The following is a 26949-nucleotide window of genomic DNA, read 5'->3' as shown; positions in this document are numbered from 1 at the left end:
TGTCTCCCGTTGTTCCTGTGAGATCTTCAAGCAAATTATGCCGGATCTGGGCGACGGGCTGGATGTTGAGATCCAGTGGTCACCCCAGCCGGCCTATGAGCGCGCGCAGGCCATAGCTCCGCGCTGGGTCGGCCGCGACACATTCAAGTAAGTATGCTGGAGCCGGGCGACGGGCTGGATGTTGAGATCCAGTGGTCACCCCGGTTCAGCCTACGAGCACGTGCAGACCATAGCTTCACGCTGGGTCGGCCGCGACATAGTCCCATTGGATGGGGACTGACCCTGCGAGTTAAACGTCTCGCTTGGACGCCAAGAACCAGCAGAGTCTCCGCGTCCGTATTTGTCGACAGCCCCCCACCTCGGTGGAGAGGGTACTGTGAAGAGAGGTGCCCGTCAGTTCCGGTATGGTGAGTAAAATGTTCCCCCTTCCCCCCTGTGGGGTGTTTTTGGGATACGGGCCCCTCTGTGTATGGTCGGATCCTTTTCTGACATTAAGGTTCCCCCTTTTAGCCTATGACAGGTTCACATATCCCCTGTGATAGTGTGATCTGGTTTGGGAGCTGACACTCCAGCAGGCTTGGTTTGGGAGCTAACACTCTAAGCAACCTTGGTTTGGGAGCTGACACTCTAGCAACCTTGGTTTAGGAGCTGACACTCCAGCAGGCTTGGTTTGGGAGCTGACACTTCAGCTGGCTTGGTTTGGGAGCTAACACTCTAAAAGCAACCTTGGTTTGGGAGCTAACACTCTAACAACCTGGGTTTGGGAGCTGACACTTCAGCAGCCTTGGTTTCTCTAGCAGATTGATCCAAGGAAGCCTGGTTCGATTTACCATAGTAAACATATAAAGCATCCAGAGCAAAGGAGGTTATAGCCTACCTTAGACTGTAGCTATCGCTATGCTCCCGCAGGCCGACAGGCCGCCATCAGCCGTTCCAGAGCCGTTCACAGGCCGCTGCACTGGAGGAGCCACGCTAGATTGGCAGTCCGCCGCCATTTTGTTGTAGACCGCATGTCTGCATTGCCTACACAGGCCGCCCGCAGGTCACGCAGGCCGCCATTTTTTTCGAAGCCTATTGTCTTCTACATGGGGGCGGCCATGTTTGATGTGCCCAGCCGACCCCGAGGAGCAGCTGGGAACGCCGGAAGGCGTGCACAGGGGGCGGAGCCACTTCCTTTTACCCGGGAAACCTAGTACAGGACTTCCCAGTCTGCATAGGACAAACGCTGACAGCAGTTTGATAAGGAAACTTCTCTGCATCAGGTGGTGAGCCCTTGGGGTCTCTCTCTGTGGGGGTCCAAAGCAGGTACGCTGAGGGGCGCTATTGCGCTGGTGGATTACAGATAAAAAAAAAAGAGGTATTTTTTCAAATTTTTTCACTGGCAAAGTGTCCTGGATTAACATGGACCCTGCCACACATGTATCTCCACCTGATCCCCTCGAGGTGGCTGCAGGACCCTCCAGTTCCCCACTTACTATTGAGTCATTGTCAGCAATTTTGGAAACTTTTGTATCCCGGGTGGAAGTGGCTTGTCAGGGACAGGGCGCAAGGAAGCGACCCCCGCCTACCCCCATTTCATCTGAAACTTCAGATTCAGAGTCTGAGCCTATCCCTGCAGTTGCAGGTACCTCATCTGGGGTTTGTGTCTCGGGTACTGTCTCTCCAGACAGTGAGGAGGATGTTTCAGCATCTACCATAGCCCGAGAGGAAGCATTGGTAAACGCATTCATTGTAGCCATTCGGGAAACCTTAGGACTACAGGTTACACCATCAGAAGTAGCTGATACTGAGATTCCATTTGGTACTAATAAACGCGCCAAAATGGCGAAAGTGTTTCGGTAATGTAATTAAGGAAGAATGGGGTCATCCAAAACGAGCCCCTACTATTTCCTAACGCATTAATAGGCGTTATCCGTTCGAGGAATCCCTCCTCAAGAAGTGGACAGTACCATCTATGGTGGATTCTCCAATCTCCAGACTGAACAAATCTACGGTTATCCCATTGGAGGATGCTCCGTCCTTTAAGGATCCAGTGGATCGTAAGGTGGAAGCCGTGTCTCGCGCCATCTTTTCCCTGATTGGGTCAGCTTTCAGACCAGTAATTGCTATTGGTCTGGTTTCTCAAACTGTAACAGAATGGACCAAGTGGTTACGCCGGGACTTAGAAGGGAGAGATATCCCTCAGGCGGTATCAGATCTGTTAGAACAGATGATACAAGGGTTACAGTTTATCTGCGACACTGCGCTAGACGCCACTCCATTATTGGGGCGAGCATCAGTCTCAGCAGTGGTTCTCAGGCGTACACTGTGGCTAAAATGTTGGTCGGCAGACCAAGGTTCCAAGAAGGCTTTGGCTAATCTCCCTTTTCAGGGTGAGCGCCTATTTAGGGCCAACTTAGATGAAATTTTCAAGGATCTCACTGGAGGCAAGAGCACTTTCTTGCCACAAAGTACTAAGGGTAAAGGACCTCGTTAGAGACGGGGGCCTTCCTTTTCCGCCCATAAGAAGTTTTTTCGCCCCACGGGCGAAAAAGCAAAGCCCTCCAAAACTCCTTCAGGAGGTTTTAAGGGGCGCTGGTCGGGCAAGCAAAAGCCCGGCTCTTCCAGACCTGAAGATAAGACTACTAAAGCCTGAAGGTGCGCCCCCACCCATAGCTGGGGCGGGGGGACGTCTTCGCCGGTTTCCGGATCCATGGCTTTCCAGAATCCCGGACAAGTGGGTTCGCGAAGTCATAAGGTCAGGTTACAAGATCGAGTTTCGATCTCTCCCACCGGTGCGATTCTTCCCTTCCAATATCCGACTATCCTCGGATCACTTAGAAGCTCTGCGGGGAGCGGTCACGGATTTACTGCAACAAGGAGTGGTAGTCCACGTTCCTTGGACAGAGCGTTTTCAAGGGTTTTATTCAAACCTGTTTACAATACCCAGGAAAGAGGGTAAGGTGCGTCCAATTCTGGACTTAAGAGCACTCAATCCTTTTTTTTTGGCAAGATTCAAAAATTCAAAATGGAATCCATTCGCACAGTAGCAGCCTCCCTGCATCAAGGGGATTTTCTAACGTCCATAGACATCAAGGATGCCTATCTTCACATTCCCATTTACGCAGGACATTAGCGTTTCCTGCGTTTTTCCGTAGAAGAGAACCATTATCAGTTTGCGGCGTTACCCTTTGGTCTCGCCTCAGCTACTCGGGTCTTCACAAAGGTGTTGGCCCCAGTGTTGGCGCTGTTGCGTCAACGAGGCATATCGATTCTAGGTTACCTAGACGATCTTCTGCTCCGTGCGGAGTCTCCACAGATCTTGTTACAAAACTTAGAGATCACCATGATCTCTTTGCAAGAGTTCGGGTGGCTGGTGAACCTGCAGAAGTCTTCTCTGATTCCCACCAGGAGGCTCGAATATCTGGGTCTAATTCTAGACAGATCCAGGGCAAAAGTATTCCTTCCGGCAGGGAAACTCCGGAAGATTCAATCGGCAATTCAGTTGTTACTATCCGACAACTGGCCTTCTCTTCGGACTTGCATGAGGGTCCTGGGTTTGATGGTGGCTTCTTTCGAAGCAGTACCATTTGCCCAGTTCCATACCCGAATCCTTCAAAGAGAGATTCTTCTCAAATGGAATCGGAATCCAGAATCTCTGGACAATCGGATCCGATTGAGCGAGTGGACCAGGGAGTCTCTGGTCTGGTGGCTTCGGTCTCCGATGCTCAGCCAGGGGAAGTCATTCTTCCAATATACTGGACGATTGTCACCACGGATGCCAGTCTATCCGGGTGGGGAGGAATTCTCGGTCAATTATCTGCTCAGGGGCTTTGGTCCCTGGAAGAGTCCAGGTTACCGATAAATGTATTGGAACTAAGAGCGATCAGACTTTGTCTGATTCATTGGATCGAGCAGCCCCGGGGCAGCCCGGTGCGGATCCAGTCGGACAATGCCACAGCAGTGGCTTATGTCAATCATTAAGGGGGCACCAGGAGTGTCCTGGCGGCCATAGAAGTGGCCAGCATTCTTCGTTGGGCGGAACGATTGTTCCAGCTCTCTCTGCGGTATTCATTCCGGGGTTGAATTGGCAGGTAGATTATCTCAGCCGTCAGATTCTGGATCAAGGGGAATGATCTCTTCATCCAGAGGTATTCCACCAACTGTGCCTCCGTTGGGGCACCTCGAATGGGATCTGTTGGCATCTCGGCTCAACAGGAAAGTGCGGAGGTTTGTGGCTCGCTCCCGCGATCCTCTAGCAGACGCCGCAGACATGCTGATCGCTCCGTTGGGGCAGTATCAGCTACTGTATGCCTTCCCTCCTCTCAAGTTGCTGCCGAAGCTTCTTCGCAGGATAGAGGTGGAGGGAATCCCAGTTATCCTGGTAGCTCAGGACTGGCCTAGTCGGGCCTGGTGCGCCGACCTGGTCAGGCTGGTCGCAGACGTTCCTTGGCGACTTCCTCTTAGGGAGGATCTGCTGTCGCAGGGACCGATCTTCCATCCTGCTTTACGATCGCTGGCTTGAACGGCCTGGCTATTGAAACCCAGGTGCTGAAGGACAAGGGATTGTCAGCTTCAGTTATCCTACTCTAGTTAAAGCAAGAAAAGCGACTTCCAGAAAGATTTATCATCGCACATGGAAGTCTTAGATTGCGTGGTGTGAATCCCTTGGGTTCCCTCCACGTTGTTATTCGGTGGGCGGGATATTGGCCTTTCTGCAACAGGGGGTTGAGCAGAAACTGGCCTTGAGTGCTATCAAGGGTCAGGTTTCAGCATTAGCAATCTTCTTTCAGAAGCTTTTGGCTACTCATTCCTTGGTGCGGAATTTCATCCAGGGGGTGCGACACCTGGCTCCGCCAGTGCGCACGCCTTTACCGCCCTGGGATCTTAATCTGGTGTTGTCAGTTCTTCAGAAACCTCCCTTTTAAAATATCAGGGAGATTCCCTTGCTTACTTTTTCCCAGAAGGTGGCCTTCTTGGTGGCTATCACTTCTGCACGCAGGGTGTCAGAACTGGCCGCATTATCCTGTTGTTCCCCATATCTGGTGGTTCATAGGGATAAGGTTGTTCTTCGTCCGAATCCATCCTTCCTTCCTAAGGTGGTTTCAAAGTTTCATTTGAATAAGGACATGGTATTGTCTTCCCTGTGTCCTAAGCCCAGTCATCCTCGAGAATTCGCGTTGCATTCCTTGGATGTAGTTCGGGCGATCAGGGTATACTTGAATACTACGGATTCATTTCGTAATACGGAGTCACTGTTTGTGATCACGGATGGCCCTAAGAAGGAGTTGCCTGTTTTCTGCCGCGACCATCTCTAGATGGATCAGACAGACGGTGGTATAGGCTTATTATATTTAAGGGTCGGGTTCCCCCGTTCCCTGTTAAGGCGCACTCTACGCGGGCGCTTAGTGTTTCCTGGACCTTCCGCCATCAGGCGTCAGTGGTTCAGGTTTTCAAGGCGACTACTTAGTCGTCAGTTCATACCTTTACAAGATTGTATAAGGTTTATGTGGGCATCGTCAGATGCCTCTTTTGGCCGCAAGGTTCCTGCAGGCCGCTGTTTGAGGAGACTGTTGGTCTACCTCGAGGGTTTGTTGGGTAGGTCTCATCTGTTTGCTCAATGAGTCCCTTGATACTTCTGGTTGGCTCCGGTTGGGCCTTCTGGATTTTGATTTCTGTTCCCACCCCTCATTTGTGGCACTGCTTTGGGACGTCCCAATTTGATATTAATCAAGAGGACTACGTCTGTCAATGAGCGACAGAGAAAAATGGATTTTTGTAAGATCTTACCGTAAAATCCTTTTCTCTTAGCTCATTGACAGACGTAGTACCCGCCCCTCTATCATTGAGTTGGGTTGGGTTAAATTCTCTGACACTGCTTTGTGACAGAACTGATTTCCTGCAGCAGACAGGAAGAGGATATACCCTCTGGGACTGCCCCTAAGGTGTGGCCAGAACGTTTTCCTTCTGCCTAGTCCTACTCCTGTAGAAGGCAGCATAACCCAATTTGATATTAATCAAGAGGACTACGTCTGTCAATGAGCTAAGAGAAAAGGATTTTACGGTAAGATCTTACAAAAATCCATTTTTCTCCCACTCACTGCCATTAAACTGAGAGCCTTTGTCACGTTCCCGACTAGGCTCCTCTGTTGGAGTCGGATATTAAAAGTCTGTATATGCTCCAACACTGACATTTTTAATGACTTTCTCGCATGACTGTGTTTGGACCAGATGATTGGACACTCAGGCCCAAGCACTGCATCCCCGTAGGAAGAGGTCACATGTTCCCCATACCCAAAAGCATGGAATAATTGCAGAGGGCTCCGATAGGGTGGTTGGAGAGCGTGATTAAAGTATAGGGAGGGTGTTGCTTTTTCCAGAACATTTGCCGTGAATTGGTAAAGTGATAACTTCCCATAGATGCTGCTTTTGGAGATCAGTTGATTTACACTTTTGCAGCCCTCCCAGCTTGAAAAAGGTAACAGATTATACATGTAATAATGTATATTATGTTTCAATAAAAATAAATATGTACCAGAAAAATTGTGGCAAAATGTTTAATTAGTTATGAAGTTAGGATACTATGATGTACATTTTTTCAGGCACTGGGATCATTAGTAATGTCAGGATGATGATTATATAGGTACTAAAATGGGCAGCATGGTGGCTAAGCAGTTAGCACTTCCACCTAGCAGCACTAGGGTCATCGGTTTGAATCCCAACCACGGCATTAACTGCCTAGAGTTTGCATGTTCCCCCTATGCTCAAGTGGGATTCCTTCAGGTACCCAGGTTTCCTCCCACACTCTAAATACATGCTGATAGGTTAATTGGTTCCTGTCTAAATTGACCCTAGTATGTGTATGAATGTGAGTTAGAGGCCAGGGACTGATGTGAATGTACAAAATGTAAAGCATTGCATAAAATTGCCAGCGCTATATATAAGTACTTGTAATAAAAAAACCTCTTTCAGTAAACTTATAGGAGCACACAGCAGTTCATGTCAATGACAGGCTTTATACTGCACCTGGGCAGAGGAAATACACATCATAGTGATGGTCCAATAGGAAGGTTGAGAAGGGAGCAGGGAAGCCCTTAAAACTATATGACTGAGCTTGCAAATAAGAGCGCTGCAGGCTTTTGGAATCTCATGACACTTGTAGGCTTCTGAAGCTATGAGGTGCCTGCAGGGCCGGCGCTACCCATAGTCCAGGTAGGCGCCGGCCTAGAGGTTACATCATTAGGGGGTGCTTCCCCCCCGTGAGTGAGGTGCTGATAGCGAGGCAGGCTCTTTTCCCCTGCTTGGTCCACCTAAGATCAAAGCCAGCGGCGCTGTGACACAGGGGAGAGGCGAGCTGCCGGCTGCAGTGTTTCCGCCGCTCGCCCACCTTCCTTTCTCCTGTCAGTAGTGCAGTAGCAGAAAGAGTGTCTCGCATGAGCTTCCTACCGTCTCTTCTCCCCATTGGCCACAGAAGAGGGCTAATCAGAAGTGACTAGGATCTAGGGGAGCTTCATGAGACACGTAGTCCCGGAATATTGGCGGCCCCAGCCCGTGGACCCAGAAGATGCCTGGAAAGGTACGACAAAGATTCAGGGACCCAAGAACATGCACATGTGCATACTATTGCAGCAATGCAGTTTAAAACTGATGAGGCTGGTTGGAACTCTGGGATATACTTTTTTGTACTGCACTGCTGCTAGCATGTCCGTATATTACCCTAGCCTGCCTATGTGCTGCCGTAGCCTGCCTATGTGCTACCCTAGCCTGCCCGTATACTACCCTAGCCTGCCTGTATAATACCCTAGACAGTCAGTATTTATGGCGTGAGGAAGTGAGCCAGTGTCGCCATTATTTGTCTTCAGGCCGGGTCCTGAGGCGCCGATGCGGACCACAGCTGAAGAAATAGGTGGAGCTGCGCAGCAAAAATTTGACTCTGAAGGCGCGCGGCGAAATGTGGTTTCACCTAGGGTGTCAAAAATCCATGCACCAGCCCTGGGTGCCAGTACTTTTTTCTTTTTTGTGGCCTGTATACTTTTTGATTTATTTCAATGAGAGAGGATCCTTGTGTTGGAAATGTAAGTAGATCTTTCATCTACTCACCAGGTCCTGGTGGTTTGGCAAGTGGTGTTTTTAATCCTCGTGTACTTTGTCAGACCTTTGTTGAAATTTTTCTCTTGGGCTTTTCTCATGTTGTCATCCAGGATTTACATTCTGAAGATGGAGATCCCTGTTTTGCTGTTTGTTCAATTGTGATTACCACAGACGTTTAGATTTAGAAGTTTATTTTCACCATAGAATAAATATATTTTTTCTTTCCCCCCATTTTCAGAACGTATCACTTTGCTTTGTTCTGGTTTCTACTTTTCTTTTGTTGCCATAGGTGAATCCTTGTGCACAAAAAAAGCAGTTGTTATAAAGTATATTGCAGCCATGCACAGTTCAATTCCACACAGCCTCGGGAGAAAAACAGATTATTGAGGGAGGTTTAAGGGCTCCTGTACACTTCAGCCCAAAGAAGCTGCTCCTACAGGCTTTTGAACTCCTATTTTTTTTTTTTTCTGCCTGAAAACTCCCCTACATGTTAGCCAATCTGTCCATGCACACCATATGGCTTTTTCATGATTTTACAGGCAATATGCTCTTACAGGAGAAAAAAAAAACTCGCCAAACTCACTGAGCTTTCGAGAAGAAAAGATGCCTTAATGCCCAAAAACACACGAAAAAGCTCAAAGAAGCTCAAAAAAATCACAAAAAAAAGATAAAATAAGCTGAGGGGAAGGTTTGTGAAAAAAGCATATGCGAAGAAAAGGCTCAATAAAAGCTTGAAGAAGCTCAATAAAAATGCACAAAAAAGCACAAGCTTCTTCAAGCTTTTAGGCAGAGAAATGAAAGCTCAAATGCCTGTAAAAGCAGCTTTTTTTATTTATTTTTGAGCTGCAGTGTGCATGAGCCCTTAAGGGGTTTTTTTTTTTTGTTTCTCACAGAATCACAAATATGAGTCAATCTGAAAACCAAATACAAGGTAGTTTTTGCTAGTTGCCTCCATGCTGGATCCTTCACTGGTGATGCAAAATTAGGTGTAAATATTTTTACACTGGGTGCCTAGATAAATCTAATTCTATCACGACTATATGTGATAGTGGGTAGGAAACTACAATTTAGGATTTTTTTTTTTTTTTACTGTTGCTGTTCTGAGTTTGAGATGTTAGCGCATTGTGTTAGATAGAAACAGCTCACACTCCTGTCCGTGCAGATGTTTATTTAGTGTTTTAGCCGTGCTTACAAGGGGAAAGGCTTATGGTGTCCTGTTTTCCCAGATGAGCTACTAACTGATACCAAAGGGGAAGAGATATTTGTTCTCCATCTTCCTGCCCCCACCTTTGCCAATGCCCAGGGCCCTACACTTCCATAATTCTTCATTTTGTAGTCTTGAAACTTTGCCAGACACATCTGTCTCACCATATGCATGAACCTTGCAATCTATGCTGAGCAACTTGTAATACAGCTCCGGTGAAAGCCCTTCTGGGACCCAACACACATGTGTACCCTTCAGCAATTGGCTGGCTGCCCAGAGCCAGCCTGGTTACTCACCTTTCATACACCTAATTGTAGTATACTGAAACTAAAATCCTGACAGTCCACCTTGATAGTCCTGGAGAGGTCCTGAACAGTGGTGAGCATACAGGTTTTGTTGAAGCTCATTGCATTCCCTGTGCCTGACAAATTGATAGACTGCTTAATCTTTTTATCTTTCTTTTTGTAAGGACCTAAAAGTAGTTTTAAACACAAAACATCCGTCATAGTAAATTCTGAACTCCAGACACACAGCCAAATTCGTTGTTATAATGCAAGTCTGGGTACTGTTTTACCTGGAAAATTATTTATATTTCTGTTTATCCTGTTCAAACATTTACAGAACAGCCAGGCTAGTGACTTAACATTTTTTTTGTTTTTGGTGCAGATAAGCAATGAAGCTATATCACCTCCCTGCCCTCCAGCTTGCGATTGTACAGTGAGGGAGCAGTAGCATCTACCCCAACTGATTGCTCTCTTTTTCTGTAAAGCGCATGTGCATACAGCACACCTGAATGATTCCTATTGCTGCCTTCCCCTCCCCCCAGCACAGGGGAATAAAAGAAGCTACTACTTAGTCCCACACCGGTACTTACATTTGCTTCATTTAAAAATGCACTCTTTTTAATGATACCCAAAATGCATTTTTTTAGTCATCTTCCTAATTAGCTGTAAATATGTATTGATTGTAAAGAAGATACAATTTTTCATATATATGTGCTGTCGATCCCAGTTTTCAAGAGTCATAGTTGCTCCGTGGTTTTAGGATTTGCATAATCTCAAAATTGAATTGAATTGAATTTATTTTTTTTATCACAAAAAAAAAGGAAATACTATCACAGCTACTACGAGCAGTGAGGCATTTATTTTCCACCATACAGAAATCTAGAAAACCCTATGGATGAATGGTTGCTGAGGGTTTCCAAAATCTGCTTGATGGAGGAAGTCAGAAATGTTAAACATAAGTTTTAAACCTTTTACTCCATCTTGGCAGGCTGGATATCTTTTAAATATTCTGAAACATATAGAGATCAGATGGCTACTGTATCTGCTGAGACAGTATTGAGAATATCAATCAACTTATTTAGCTGCATCTTAGCTTAGCTTGCATTGCCAAGCTCTTTTTCTTGGAAAACCAGAATAAAGCTGCCCATACACTGATTGGAATTCATCTGGTTCACCAGGGACTGGCCTAATTTCGGTAAGTGTGTAGCTGTCTCGGCTTGGCAGAAGTTGAAAAGCTTTTCTTCCAGTCCCTGATCTTGGTGTATTCCAACAGTGGGGTCCGGCTATGGGAATGCAATGTCCTAGCAGGGGGATTCCCCCACCTCCTTTGTTTTTTTGTCTTTTTTCTGTTTGTGCAAATCTAATAAAAACTTTATAAACCACTTGCTGTCCGGGTTGTTGTACCTAAACAGACAGACAGCTCACTACTGAGGGTGGAAGACTGTATATAAATGTCCCCTCGTTCCCTCTGCTCATGTGCGCTCAGTGATCGCTGTATCCTTTTGGACACAGCAGATCAGAGTGAAGTACGGGGTAGCCAGTGCTCTGTTTCCCCTGGTGATCAGGTACACTGGCTGGCTGCTCATGTGACACCATATGCCAGTACAGCCAGCCAGTGTCCCTGATCACTAGCCACACCAGAATAGTGTTGCCATTGCAGTGCAGCTAGCCATGGTGCCCCCCTGATCACTGTCACCATAGCAGTGCAGCCAGCCACAGGGTCCCTGATCATTGCCTCACCAGTCAGTGTCGCCAGACCAGTGCAGCAAGCAACCGTGTTCCTAATCGCTGCCACATCAGATCAGTGCAGCAAGCAACAGTGTTCTTGATCACCGCCACACTAGTAGCCAGCAACAGTGACCAAAACTAGTGCAACTAGCAACAGAATTCCTGATTTCCACCAGGCCAGTGCACCCAGCATCAGTGTTCCTTATTCCCGTCACACCAGTTGCAGTGTCACCTGACCAGTGTAAGCCAGCAACAGTGTACTGATTGCAGCCACCAGTGCCAGTATCACCAGGGTCAATGCAGCCATCAGCAGTGTACCTGATTGCCGCACCATCAGTACAGTGTCGCCAGAGCAAGTTCAGCCAACAGCAGTGCAGTGTTTTCTCCTGTATTGCCCAATATTTGTTTGACAATGTTTTTGCCTGCTGCTGTGACCAATTTTTTGCCTGTTGGCTGACTACATTCCTGCGAGACACCCATCTAAGCCATTCCCTGTTCACAAATACACTCCAGGAGCCACAGGATCTCTTGTTTAGCCTTCTGTACTTCCTGGTCAGTGAACATGACATTTCTGGGGGCAGCCGCATACCATTAGACTAGGCTTTCTCCTGGCTTACAGGAGCAGGGACTGCTACAGGTGGCAATACACTCAGCTTTTTTCCCTGATCACTTATACAGAGGCCAACATTACAGTACTATTACAGATACTTATATAGTACACTGTTTTTGATACAGTGTTGATTTTTGTGATATACAAGATACAGTGTGTCTTGTAGGTAATCGGTCCAAAATATTAAAGTTTGTATCCCCATTCTCCAGAGGAGTAGTAGAATGTGTTTTGGGGTGTATTTCGAAGTATGCGAATACAGTGTGTGATTATTATCTTTAATTGTCATCTGTGTAGAAAAAAAAAAAAAACGTTTTCATTTTCCAAAATCTTGTGGCCAAAAATCTGATCTTGAAAAGACTCATCGCCATGCCTCTGAATAAATACTTTGGGGGGTCTACTTTGCAAAATGTGGTCATTTTGTGGGTATTTTTCCTGTCCTGGCACATAAGTGCCTCAAGAAATTTGGTAGGTAGTCAGGAAATCACTTGCATTATTTATGCCCCTTAAAAAACCGAGGCCTTGTTCACAACATACATGCCTAAAAATTGATGGCAAAAAATGTGCAAATTTGACTTGCATAGGCTAGTTCACACCATGTGCAGAGATTCACTTATTATGCAAGCCCGGGCAAGGACTTGAAGAATACAATTGTTTTCTATGTGCCCCATTCACAAAACCACACTGGTGTCACGTGTAATTTTTTTCTGCACAGGAATATGTACCCTAAATTCTCTTCTAATGCACAAAAAATACAATTGATTCCTATGTGCTTTGTTCACACCATATGGTTGCTGTAACTTGAGGGTTTTTTTCTGCACAGAAAACTGCATACACATTGCAGATTTCTGTGTAGAGAAATCCACACATGATACCAGTGTTGTGGTGTAAACAGGGCACATAAAGAACAATTGTTTTCTTTTTATGCCTTTGCAGAAACAGGTGCAAACAAACTCCTATCTCTGCACATGCTGTGAACAAGCCTAAAATATTCTATGCAAGTAAAACCGGTGCATTTTTTCCATCAGTTTTCATGCATATTATGTGTGAACAAGGTCTAAAAGTGCTCCCTCGATTTTTGGCCCCTCTATGCATCTAGGCAGCAAGAAAATTTTCACACGTGATATCTCCATACTCAGGAGTAGAAGTAGTAATTTCCAATTGCATTTAAAAATCAGATTTGCAATACTTTTCAATTTATTTGTGGTTTTGTTACTGTGCATCGGCTGAACTGATTATTGTGGGACGTTGTTTAATCTTTGTCATTATAGATGAAAAATTGTTCAGTCCATGACTACATAAAACTGACATTTTGATGAAATGGCTCTCTGACAGGTCTGATGGGTGCCCATACAGTCTTCCAGATTCTGTCTCTGTTTTATGGAGGAGACCTGCCCTTTGAGAACTCTTCAAGTCTAGACTGTGTGCTTTGTTTCCCCCCCCCCCCCCCCCCCAGGCCACAAAGAGAATGTAAAATTTCATTAGTGGCCTACTGCAATCTCTAGAGAGATAAGTGGTTTAACGGATTGCAGTTGTAAAAGTAATTTAGGAACTTATTACTTTTGTGAAAATACTTAACACCAGATTTTAGGCACCAGGGACGTCATCTATATTGTACCCACCCTTGTTCTGCAAAAAAGATGTGATGACCACGTTGATACTTGTGAGCTGTGGTTTTTATGAATTTTTAAGTATTTTCTTCCTTTCAGTAAGAGCATGTGTTCTTGGAAAAGGCAGTGATACAGAGTTGTCATTTTCACAGGGTAGAACTAGCCGCCGGTAGTACAGGATACTGTATACTTATGAACCTGTGGAGTAGGAAGTCCTGGGCTATTTATAACACAATACCCTGCAGGAGGAGAAATGCCACAGACTTCCCGACTGCCCTGCTACCCTGTGACTGCACTGCTTCCCTTTACCACCCGCCGTCCAAACACTATTCCTCCAGCTCCTTGTTCTTGGCTCGGGATGAGGTGACCTCGGTGTCGTTCTGTGCATCCTGCAGAGGGGACGTGCAGACAGTCACAGCCTGTTCAAAGACGCCCCAGAGCTCCAACTTTTTAGAGTGGAAAAGGTTTGATTGTATTATCACTCCCACCCTTGATTGTGGTTATTACTGAATTTGCTTACAAGTTGCTAGGTAGCAACCAGTCAAGCAAAATGTACCGAATAAAAATTGGGTTTCAGATTTTATTTTCAACATCAGTGTCGCATGAATGTCATTTTAAAACCTTTTTTTTTTAAAAAAGAAAATACCCGAATGAGCCTAAAAGGGTTATTCGGCAAGGAAAAACATTTGCCCAAATATACCCAAAAGGGTTAATTGGCATCCTTAGGCTGTCAGCTATTTTTAATGATCTACAAGGGATTCATTGAAGGTTTGGATTGAATTGTGGGGTTTCCTGCCTAAGAGCATTACTTTTCTCATTGTAAAATAGATATTTACCAGTGTTATGCATCATTATATGTGAGATGCAAAGTTACAGCAGGGTTTCAAGATAAAAGAAAATTTAATACATTAATAAAAGAAAGTATAGTTCCTATTTTAATGCTATTGTCAAAGGACCATGGTGCATATATTTTTACTTAATTACAGGGGTCTTGCAATTTACACTATCCAAACCATACTAGCAGCAGTTTACATTTTCTTGCTTTGAGAGCCAGAGCAATGAGTCTGCTGGGTAAGGCACCCTGTGGGGCATGTAATATAACTTGCAGGCTTTATCTTCCCCTGTGTCCTTCCTCTGCTGGTTAGCCATTGCAGAAAATGCATAGTGGGATATGTTTCCCCTTGTCCATAAAATGTCTTGATTAGAAACTTGATCTCAGGATGAATTAAGATTTCTAATCTCCAGCGCAGGTACTTATAAAGTTAGCAATGCACCTTTAAATTTTTATTCAACAGATTCCTCCACCCACTGTCAAAAGCAAGAATGAAGGAATCTCCAGTGTCGGCTTTTGTATTCAGACAGTGCAGCACCCACGGCTGTCTGAATACCCAAACAGTGACTGCATCTGATAAGATTCAGTTAGTGTTTGGCTGAAGATGTTTCTCCCTGCTCAGTAGACTTCGGTATTTGTAGAGCAGGATTCAGCAGGAATCAAACTAAATTCAAGCGATGTACGCTAAGCTTTTAGTCTCTCAAGGGCAAAGGAGGAAATGTTAATTAGAAAGGTGTAGCCATGTTGAAATGAAGATACTGCTGCAGTTTAGAGGAAAACCAGAAATAAATAATGGAAACTAACTAGAATGTTGTGAAACACTTGGACATCCTTTAGAAAGACCGTATTCAACTGCCCTGGAAGCTTTTGTCCTTAGTATCTTTAGCCAGTCAGACTGTAGGCCCGTACACACGTACCGATCGTCGGCATACAAACGTCGGTGGACGAAGGATCTGCCGATTGTACGCGTGTTAGTATGGTGCCTCCGACAGATGTCTGCGCACAATCCGCGGACAAAAGTCTTTCTTGCAAACATGAAAATTTTTGTATGCCGACACCAGAACGGACGATTGTTCGCCTGTCAGTACACAATTCGGCCGACAGACCGCAGATTTGCAAGACTGGGCATGCTCAGAAAATAGAAAACACAGGGAAAGTTAACCATTACATGACATCACTTCTGCAGTCGGCGGACAAAATTCTTGTGCTGTCCTTGTGCTGTCTTTGCACTTTTCAGCAGACACCGACATCCCGGGGAGAAAAGAGGAACATTTGTATGCCGACCATCGGTACGTGTGTACGGGGCTTAAGAATTTATTTTTCTGCTATATTTTCATGGAAGGATGTTATTTTTTCTTGATCAAATAATTAACATTTTATTGCCTAAATATCTGTAAATATATTTTTCTTTTTGTAGGCTGTACTGGATGGCAAGACAAGACTGGAGTTGGAAATCTGCCCCTTGTTTCTTGTTCCTGATACCAATGGCTTCATCAACCATCTTCCAGGCCTGGAGCAACTTCTTTCATCTCAGATTTACATCCTTGTCATACCCCTTATAGGTAGGAAATGGGAGCAGGTCTTGCCTAACGGATTTGTGCACTCAATAGCATCTAACTTTGAAGTGCATCAGCTGCTCACTTTTAATGTTATAGGCTGCCTTTTTAAAGTCGAGTTCCAGCCTGTGAAAAAAAAAATTAAAAGTCAGCAGCTACCATTACTGTAGCTGCTGACTTTTAATATAAGGACACTTACCTGTCCAGGGGTGCCGCGATGTAGACACCCCTAGCCGATTCGTCTATCTGCTTTGGATGCAGGCGCTGGCATCTTTACTAAGGGAAATGGGAAGTAAAGCCTTGCAGCTTCACAGCCTGTTTCCTAATGCACATGCACGAGTCACGCTGTACTTTCTTAATGGTCCCGCTGTCTTCTGGGACCTGTGTGTCTCCCAGAAGGGAAGGCAGTGGGGAGGAAGGAGGTGAAGCTGGAAAGTTCATAGATTGCCCGACAGTGATCTTACCCGGAAGTACCTGGTTTTGAAAGGGTATCCGCACCCCCCACAGTGCTATCTGTGGCAGTGGACGGGGGAGTATGCAAACAAGCGGAGCTTCTCTTTTTTGATGGAGCTCTGCTTTAATTTTCTTGGTCGGTGTTTTGGTGACAGCCAATATAAAGGCTTTTTGAAGTCCGGCTACAAAGCCCTTTTTTTAAATAAAATGGGAAGAATAGAAACTCTGTCAGGTTTTTATTGCTGTTTGTGACTTCCTGTGCCGGTGAAAAGTGCTCCACTCATTTCCTGTATGGCTGGTGGGGGGGTGAGCAGGAAGTATAATCTCACCAACAAGGAGAGCAATACAAAATTGACAGAAGTTTTTACTTTTCTAAGTATTTCCATAACTAATAAAATGTGTTTGGCTGGAGTCAGGCTGTATTTAGGTAAGATATTTAATAGTAAACTTGTAAAAGATCTGATGTCAGTGCAGAGTATAAAGGTAATCCTGCCTGTAGGATGCTCATTCCTATACTTATTGTAGAGCAGGGGTAGAATGGATTGCAACATATTCCTCCTCAGTCAGCGCCACCAGATGAACGAAGGATAAGCATGTTTTGAATGCTTCATCTGAGTTTCCTATTGGCCTTCATATATACAAGGCATGAAATGGTTGTAGCATCTGCACTCTTTTGTAGAAAAACGTGTGTGACTGTCGAGAGAGGGACATCTTCAGTGGGCTCAGTTCCCAGCCACTGTCTATGGGCGGCGTTACCAGCAGAATTGTATGTGTTGTACAAATCTATCCCATTTCACAGCTGTGTTAAGTTTCTCAATTTTATGTTAATTTTTATTTTGATTTTATTTAAATGTTTTTAATAATCAAATTCTTCAAAAAAAAAAAAAAATTGCCGTTTATCTCAGTAATGATCTATAGCTTTACAATGTTTTATTTTCAGTAATTATATAGCCCAGCCTTATTTGCAGGAATGTAAACAATAATTCACATAAGTCCATGTTTCCCTAAATAAACGCACACTTAGCCACTAACTTGTTTCTGCAGTGACCTGAAACTGACGAGCCATTTTTGCTGATATTTGCTACATTATAACATATGATAGATATTGGGGCATTGATTTAGTCCCACAGCTGTAAATGGAACAGTCTTTTTGCATGGCTTGCATTGTTAAGCTGGAGCAGTCGTCTTAATTCTTTCAGCCTATGCAGCATGCTTGTGGTTAAATATTGGGTGAGCGTTAGGGCTTCTGAGCATCTACTGATTCTCTGCTGGCTATAGCTGCTGGTGTTTGACTGCACTCTGGCTACAGTTGCAATGCTGTGCAGCTCCCTGGCTGGGCTGGGTACAGAGTCACACAGCTGAGTGAGCAGCTGCTGGAACACACGTCCCCGTCACGGCTTTTTCTCCATATAAAGCCAGCGGTGCAATCTCTGACTGGTTCCAGTTATTGCTAAACACTCGCCCCTGGCACAAGAACTGGTGTTACTGGGTGGTCTGGCTGACTCCCTGGATTTGGGAGTTTTTACTCTGACCGGTAGAAGAAGCCCTGTGGCGTATCTGGTGTATTTGGGTGGGTTTAATAAGAAATGGAACATGCTTTTTTCCCTGTGGGGATATGAGCATGTATTATAAGCTCCTTCCTGTAATACAAATACTACTGTGTCTATCTGTAGATATTTGTCATCTATATGCCAAGCATATGAACAGTGATCCAGCATGGAAGCCTAGCTGTGTTTTTATATGTGAAAGTGGTACAATGGGCAGTCATATTGTGAGAAGTAAGAAGTATACGTTGTCACATTAAAAATGGAATTTGTTCCTTGTTAAAGTACACCTGAAAAAAGATATAAAAATGTTGAACAAAATATGGAAGCTAGAAACTGTAAATGTTTTGTTTTTTACAGCAGTGAAGGTTTTAGTGTACTTTGCTGGTCTTGTTTAGAGCGTAATCTAGTCCCCTGTGCTGCTGTGATGTTTACCGATTTACTATGGGAGTGCTCCCAGTTTAGCCTATGAAAGAGTTGGGCATGGCATTTAGAACCATTACTGGGCACTTCTGAACATCAGTGTACCAAACTCCACCCCATACCAAGAAGAAATAGAATTTTCTTGCTCCACAAATACATACCATTTTTAATGCAACATTAAAGCAGAGCTGTCTCCATGACAAACAATTTTTTTTCTTCAAAAACCCAAAACATATGCTCCTCATATAGACCAATCTTATTACTAAATGTTCATGTCAAAATCCTTCTAAAATGTTGACCATATTCACATTGATCCTTGAAGATCTGTCTGGTTTTATGCCCAAGAAAGGTACCAATAAAAACCTGAAAAGGCCATTTACTATTCTAGAAGATCCAGCCAAGATGATGTCCATGGGTCTCCACGATGCTGAAAAAGCATTTGAGTGGGACTACCTTTGAAATTGAATTTCATGGATACCGCTCATATATGCTTTTTTTTACAGCTCAGGTATGAACCAGTGGAGTTTCATCACCCCTGTTTGCACTGAATAGAGGAATGAGACAGGGTTGCCCCCTCTCACCAGGGTTATTTTCCTTCGCTCTGGCAATACAGCTCCATTCCTTGGAGATTGTACATGGCATAGTTATCCCCTGGAGAACTTTTCTCTATATGCCGATAAGACCTTGCTATACCTTTTAAAATTGTCACTTTCTTACCTGTAGCCCTACAAATTATTGATGTGTTTGGTACCTTCTTGGGTATCAAAGTCAATTGGGACAAATTTTTGTTTTCATTGGATCCTTTTTCTGTCCTCAAGTCACAAACACCCATCACCTGGGTCTCACATTTCAAATATCTTGAAGTCAACATTCAACCTCTCTCGGTATAAAAATAACCCAAATCTTTTGCTACAACAATTACATAAAAAATGTGGAAATCTCTACCACTGACCCAGGAGGGACGGGTTAACCTAATAAAGATGATTTTCTCCCAAAATGTCTACTTTTTTTTAGGCAACTCCCCCTTTATAAAGGTGGGTTAACACGGCTGTGCTTACAGAAGTACTACTGGGCAGCAGTGTTGGTTATGGTCCCCCATACTAATTCAGCTTTCTTATTGTGAACAAAGCAATCTTGTCGTTTTCGGCTTATTGTTCAAACAGTTGTGGATCTATACGAAGACAAAAAAGTTGAAAAAAAACAGGGCAGACTCCGTGGACCACTTGGGCTGATTTTCCCAAATGTTACTATTGCTATCAAGACCACCAATTTCCTTTGGAAAAAGGTACAAAAACACTACATCATGGAAAACACTTGTCCCCATTCACTCCTTTTGTGGGGCAATCCCTCTCTCCCGCATTTAAACCCCTTATCTGATCAGCCTCAGGTGCTGATTTGCTATTAGAACTTTATAATATATGATGCCAGAGGGGGCTATACAATAGCGCAGCAGGGAGGATTGGGAAATTTCTGAAAACTCTTTATTCTTTAAGTATATAAATAGTAAGATAGCGAGGCCAGAACACATTGGCCCCATAAAAGACGATAAGGGAGATTTGGCCACAGAGGACAGGGAAAAGGCGGTAGTGTTAAATAATTTCTTCTCTTCAGTCTTCACAAAAGAATTTGGGGGCTACACTAACCCAGCTTATAGGGCCAAACTAAACAACACACCTCAGGAAGTACGGCCATGGCAAACAGAAGATAGACTTAGAACTAAACTAGAGAAACTTAACATAGATAAATCACCAGGACCGGATGGCTTGCACCCAAGGGTTCTTAAAGAGCTCAGCCAGGTGATTGCCAGACCATTATTCATGATTTTTAAGGATAGTTTACAGACGGGTATGGTGCCAGCTGATTGGAAAAAAGCCAACGTGGTACCAATATTTAAAAATGGCCGAGATATATCCCGGGTAACTATAGGCCGGTCAGCCTAACATCAGTAGTCTGCAAGATTTTGGAGGGGATGTTAAGGGACCACATACAAGACTTTAGTAATGAAAATGGTATTATTAGTAGTAATCAGAATCGTTCTTGCCAAACCAATCTATTAACCTTCTATGATGAATTGAGCTGCCACCTAGATAAAGGTAAGCCTGTGGATGTGGTGTATCTGGACTTCGCAAAGGCCTTTGACACAGTTCCCCACAAACGCTTACTGTTCAAACTAAGGAAGGTAGGTATGGACCATAAGATGAGTACCTGGATAGAGAACTGGCTCCAGGGGAAAGTGCAAAGGGTGGTGATTAATGGGGAGTACTCGGATTGGGCGGGTGTGGAAAGTAGGGTCCCCCAGGGTTCTGTCCTGGGACCAATCCTGTTTAACTTATTCATAAATGATCTAGAGGAGGGGATATCTAGTACATTCTCAGTATTTGTGGATGATACTAAACTAAGCATGCCGATATCTTCTATGCAGGATGTGGAAACCTTACAAGCGGACCTGAACAAAATAATGGGGTGTGCAACTACATGGCAGATGAGGTTTAATGTTGAAAAATGTAAAGTAATGCACTTGGGTACCAGAAAGCAAGCTACTCACTGGGGGGGAACCTCTGGGTGAATCTAAGATGGAAAAGGACCGGGGGGTACTGGTAGACAACAGGCTTGGCAGTGGCATGCAGTGCCAAGCCGCTGCAAGCAAAGCCAACAGAATACTGGGATGTATAAAAAAGGAAATCACTCCAGAAATAAAGAGATTATTCTCCGTCTCTACAACACTCTGGTCCGGCCACATCTGGAGTATGCTGTCCAGTTCTGGGCACAGGTCCTCAGGAAAGATGTGCTGGAACTATAAATAGTCCAGAGAAGGGCAACAAAAATAATTAGGGGAATGGAGGACATCAGCTGTGAGGAAAGACTACAAGCACTGAACTTATTCTCTCTGGAGAAGAGACGATTAAGGGGGGATATGATATCAATGTACAAATACTGTACTGGCGACCCTAGCATAAGGAACAAACTATTCAGAGAAAGGGAATACAATAAGACATGTGGCAACTCACTAAAACTAGAGGAAAGGAGGTTTAACCTTAAAGTACGTTTGGGTTCTTTACTGTCAGAGCAGTAAGGATGTGGAATTCTCTTCAGCAAACAGTCGTATCAGCAGGGAGCATTGATAGTTTCAAAAAACTATTAGATGGGCACCTTAAAGACCACAACATACAGGGGTATACAATGTACGGTTAACAGCAAACACACACATCATAGGTTGAACTGGATGGACTGATGTCTTTTTTTTCAACCTCACTAACTATGTAACTATTCCCTGTCTTAGATCATCTAGTACTGACACATAGTTACATAATTAGGTTGAAAAAAAACACAAGTCTATCTAGTTCAACCAATAAATAAAAAAACAACCATATAATCTTATACCCACAGTTGCTCAAGAGGAAGAAAGGTGAGAAACACCAGCAAAGCATGATCCAATTTGCCCCAGCAGAGGCAATCAGATATTCCCTGTATCAACTTTACTGGATAACTTTTTAAATGTTAGTACCCAGTTATAATATGTACATTTAGGAAAGAATCCTTTTATTAAGCAATCTACCGAACTGGCCAGAGCCACCTCTGGAGGGAGTCTATTCCACATTTTCACAGCTCTTACTGTAAAGAAACCTTTCCGTATTTGGAGATGAAATTTATTTTCCTCTAGACGTAAAAAGTGCCTCTTTGTCTTCTGTGATGACCTTAAAGTTGAGAACTCAACACCAAGTTCACTTTATGGACCCCTTATGTATATATACATATTGATCATATCCTCCCTTTATATCCTTTTCCCAAGAGAGAATAAATTCAGTTCCTCTAATCTTTCCTCATAGCTGAGCTCCTCCATGCCTCTTATCAGTTACCCTTCCCTGCACTTTCTCCAGTTCCCCGATTATCCTTTTTGAGAACTGGTGCCCAAAACTGAACTGCATATTCCAGATGAGGTTCAACTAATGATTTGTACATGGGGCTAAATAATATCTCTATCTGGAGTCCAAACTAATCACCAAGGACTTTGGACTTGTGTGGTGGTCTCATGTTTAGGAGTAGTAGTATAAAATATTTTTTTTAGCATTAATGCATACTTATTTACATAAGAAATTGAAAAAAGCAACTAGAAACAACAATTTTAACAAATACATTTTCAGTACCAAAAGCGGTAACTGCCGAGCCACACTTGGGGTTACCCTGTAGTTAAACTTACCTTGTCCCTTTGATCCCCTGATTTCCTCCCCGTGTCCTCCGGCCAATGCTGGCTGACGCAGTGGGGGCAGAACCTGGCAGGAAATTTAAACAAAGTACACAAAACATGACCTGATACATTGTAATCGGTTAGGATTACATTAATCTATCAAACCATTTCACCTCAGTTTTGTTCCTAGTGCTTTGTCCAGTGCTTTGCCCTGCCTGCACTATTCCTTTTATTTTTATTAATTTGTTTAAAAAAAGAAAAACCCCTTTAAAGTTTTTTTCCTAGGAATTACAGGCCTACAATAAAAAACAACAGCTTTTCATGCAAAACAATGTACTGCTTTGACATGCAAAAATACTGACCACCAGGGAGGTCAAATTTATATAAAACTGTTTATTACAAATGTTTAAAACACTTGCAATCTTACACAGTTTTCTGTTTAAAATGGTGCATGTTCTTGGGTGTTTTTTAACCACTTGCCAAATAACGGCTACAGCACTGTCGGCGTATTTTTGGAGGGCGTACAATGACGTCCTCCCAGAATTGCTCTTACCGCTCGCCCCCTGGGGTGCATACATGGAAGTGTCCGTGCTCTGGCCCGGTGTATCATGGATCGTGGTAAAGGGCCAATGACAGCGGCTCTTTACTACGTGATCGCTCCGTCCAATAACAGAGCGATCAATTGTCATCAAACTGGCACATGTCTGGTTCAGTTCTCTCCTCGCATGCTGTACACAGCGATCGGTACAGCGTGCGAGGAGAGAGGCTGCAGCTGCACTCATCCCCTGCCTCAATGATACCCATCATGCCTATCCATTCCACATCCATGGCTCATCCATGCCACATCCGTGCACATCCGTGCTCATCTGTGCCATGTCAGTGCTAATCCATGTCACATTAGTGCCACGTCAGTGCTTATCTATGCCACATCGATGCTCATCTGTGCCACATCCATGCCACATCAGTGCTTATCCGTGCTTTCCAAAATGGGGTCATTTTAGGGGGCATTTCCATTGTCCTGGTGCTCCAGGGCCTTTAAAAGTGTGATAGGTTGTCAGGAAATTATATGTGTAATTTTTGCTCTTAGAACACCTGGAGGTGCAACTTGGATGTTGGGCCTCTGTATGTGGCCAGGCTGTGTAAAAATCTCACACATGTGGTATTGCCATACTCGGGAGGAGTATCAGAGTATCAGAATGTATTTTTGGGTGTAGTTGCAATTATGCCTATGCAGTGTATGAGAAATAATATGACAATTTTGTGGGGAAAAAAAAATTATTCGTTTTGCAAAGAATTGTGGGAAAAAATTTACAACTTTAAAAAACTCACCATGCTGCTTACTAAATACCTTGGAATGTCTACTTTACAAAAAGGGGTCATTTGGGGGGTATTTGTACATTACTGGCTTGTTATTGTCTCAAGAAATGAGATAGGCCGTCCGTACATCAGGTGTGATCAACTTTCAATGATTGGCACCATAGCCTGTAGGCTCTATAACCTTCACAAAGACCAAATAATATATACTTATTTGGGTTATTTTTACCAAAGATATGTAGCAGTATAACTTTTGGCCAAAATGTATGAAGAAAAATTACTAAATTTGCAAAATGTTAAAACCCAAACGAAGAAAAATTCATTTTTTTACAAAATTTTCAGTCTTATTTTTATTGCGCAAAAAATTAGAAACTCGATGGTTAAATACCACCAAAAGAAAACTCTATTTGTATAAAAAAAAAGGACGAAAATGTCATATGGGTTCAATGTTGCATGACTGAGTAATTGTCATTCAAAATGTGAGAGCACTGAAAGCTGAAAATTGGTCTGGTTAGGAAGGGGTTTTAGGTGCCCAGTGGGTAAGTGATTAATATTGTTTTTGAAAATAGGGCTTTTGTTATTTTATAGTGTGAGAGAAGAAAAAAAATGTGTACACCATATACATTTCCCATCACTTGGGGGGAAAAAAAACTAGCAAATTTGGTATTGTTTGATTCCAGACAAATTAAAAGAATTCAGAAAAAAACATTGTGCATTGACTTTCAATATACAGGTGCATCGCAAAAAAATTGGAATTTAATCAAAAAGTTAATTTATTTCAGGAATTCAATTCAAAAAGTGAAACTCATATGGATTCATTACACACAGAGTGATATATTTCAAGCATTTCTTTTAATTTTGATGATTATGGCTTGCAGCTAGTGAAAACCCAAAATTCAGTATCTCAGAAAATTAGAATATTAAATAGGACCAATAAAAAAAAATGTTGGTTTGCTGAAAGGTATGTGCATGTACAGTATAGTAAGCACTCAATACTTGGTTGGAGCTTCTTTTGCATGAATTACTGCATCAATGCGGCGTGGCATGGAGGCGATCTGCATATGGCACTGCTGTGGTGTTATGTAAACCCAGGTTGCTTTGATAGCTGCCTTCAGCTTATTTTGAAACTGTGGAGCTTAGACGACTTATCCTTATTTTTTGCATGTTAGAAAGTTTGGTTTAGGGGCCTAAAAAACATTACTTCTACAGGAGTTTTGTGGGGGGGGGGGGGGTTTCCTGCCTGTAGAAGGAGCTCAGTGTTATCCTGTGTCCATGCACATTAGGGTGTTTAGAGGCATATTTCAAAAGGAGAGTTTAGAGGTAGAAAAAAAAAAAAAGAAACCACAAGTGTGTTTTTGAAAGGAGTTTAAAGGCAGAAAAAAAAAAAAATGCTGAATGCAATGTCTAGGAGCATTTGCGTGAAAAATGAGCAGAGGGGAATGTTTTGGAAAAAAAAAGCTTCTAAATGAAATGCTCTTAAACTCTTGTGCAATACAAGCTACTATGAGCATTTTTATAACTCGTTCTCTGCCAGTGATTCTTCCATTTTTTCTGCTAGTGCGCATGAACCCTAAAGAGAGTTCTGGGTCACTGCTGCAGATTCCCCCAATTTACTATTTTATTTTTATAAAGCGCCAACTTATGCAGGGCTATATCAATTTATCTATCCACAGATATATATAGTACTGTGCAAATGTTTTAGACAGGTGTGAAAACATTTTATACATTTTTTTTTTTGCTAATTTTTTTTTATAAATGTAAGAATTTTTTTCCACCTTTTATGTGACCTATAATACAGTGCCTTGAAAAAGTATTCATACCCCTTGAAATTTTCCATATTTTGGCATGTTACAACCAAATACGTAAATGTATTTTATTGGGATTTTATGTGCTAGACCAACACAAAGTGACACATAATTGTGAAGTAAAAGGAAAATGATTAAGGGCCCCTTTCACACATGGAGTTCGTCAGACGGACTCCGTTTTTCTCAGTGGGGGATCGATCCACCGATCCCCCCCCCCCCCCCTGAGCAGGTGGATGACAGCTGTGTCTCCGTGCTGTGTACGGAGACATAGCTGTCAGATCCCCATGCATCTCTATGGTGGAATCGGATGGGAACAGACTGTCTGTCCGTTCTCATCTCATCCAATCCGATCCGCCAGACGGATGGAAAATAGGGTTTCCACCCGTCCGGTTTTGATGGATCAGATGTCAGCGGACAGGTTTCCGGTGACATCCAATGCCCCATAGAGATGCATGAGGCGTCTGTTCAGATCCGCCAAAAAAACTGACAGGCGGATCTGAATGGACTCCCTGTGTGAAAGGGGCTTAATGCTTTTCAAAATTGTTTACAAAAATCTCAGAAAAGTGTGGCATGAATTTGTATTCAGCCCCCTTTACTCTGATACCTTTTACTAAAATCTAGTGGAAGCAATTGCCTTTAGAAGTCACCTAATTAGTAAATACACCAGACAGGTCAGGAATAAAGTTGTGAAGAAGTTTAAAGCAGGGTTAAGTTATGAAAAAATATCCCAAGTTTTGAACATCTGACGGAGCACTGTTCAATCCATCACCTGAAAATGGAAAAAGTATGGCACAACTGCCAACCTACCAAGACATGGCCATCCACCTAAACTAACAGACCAGGCAAGGAAAGCATTAATCAGAGAAGCAGACGAGGCCCATGATAACTCTAAAGGAGCTTCAGAGATCCACAGCTCAGGGGGGAGGATCTGTCCACAGGACAACTACTGGTGGTGCACTCCACAAATCTGGCCTTTATGGAAGAGTGGCAAGAAGAAAGGCATTGTTGAAAGAAAGCCATAAGAAGTCCCGTTTGCAGTTTACGAGAAGCCACGTGGGGGACACAGCAAACATGTAAAAGAAGGTGCTCTGGTCAGACCAAAATTTTACTTTTTGGCATAAAAGCAAAATGCCCCTCGTCAAACAAAGCGGTGGCAGCAACATGTTGTGGGGATGCTTTTCTTCAGCAGGAACAGCTAAGCTGGGCAGAGTTGATGGGAAGATGGAGCCAAATACAGGGCAGAAGAAAACCTGTTAGAGATTTGAGACTGGGACGGAGGTTTACCTTCCAGCAGACCAACAACCCTAAACATACAGCCAGAGCTACAATGAAA

At 43.6% G+C, this 26949-nt stretch overlaps 1 protein-coding gene across 1 annotated transcript in view; it reads left to right on the top strand.

Moving 5' to 3' along the window:
* SMG6 (SMG6 nonsense mediated mRNA decay factor) overlaps window positions 1–26949 on the top strand; it is a 697848-nt gene that overhangs the window by 649071 nt on the left and 21828 nt on the right. Inside the window, exon 16 of the mRNA XM_082247741.1 lies at window positions 15753–15897. Coding sequence (XP_082103867.1) covers window positions 15753–15897 — 145 coding nt within the window. The remainder of the gene's footprint in view (window positions 1–15752; window positions 15898–26949) is intronic.

The sequence above is a fragment of the Pelophylax lessonae genome (genome assembly GCF_965119305.1).
Source record: "Pelophylax lessonae genome assembly, chromosome: 2".
Taxonomy (NCBI): Eukaryota; Metazoa; Chordata; class Amphibia; order Anura; family Ranidae; genus Pelophylax; species Pelophylax lessonae.
This window is presented reverse-complemented; position numbering and strand designations above follow the sequence as displayed.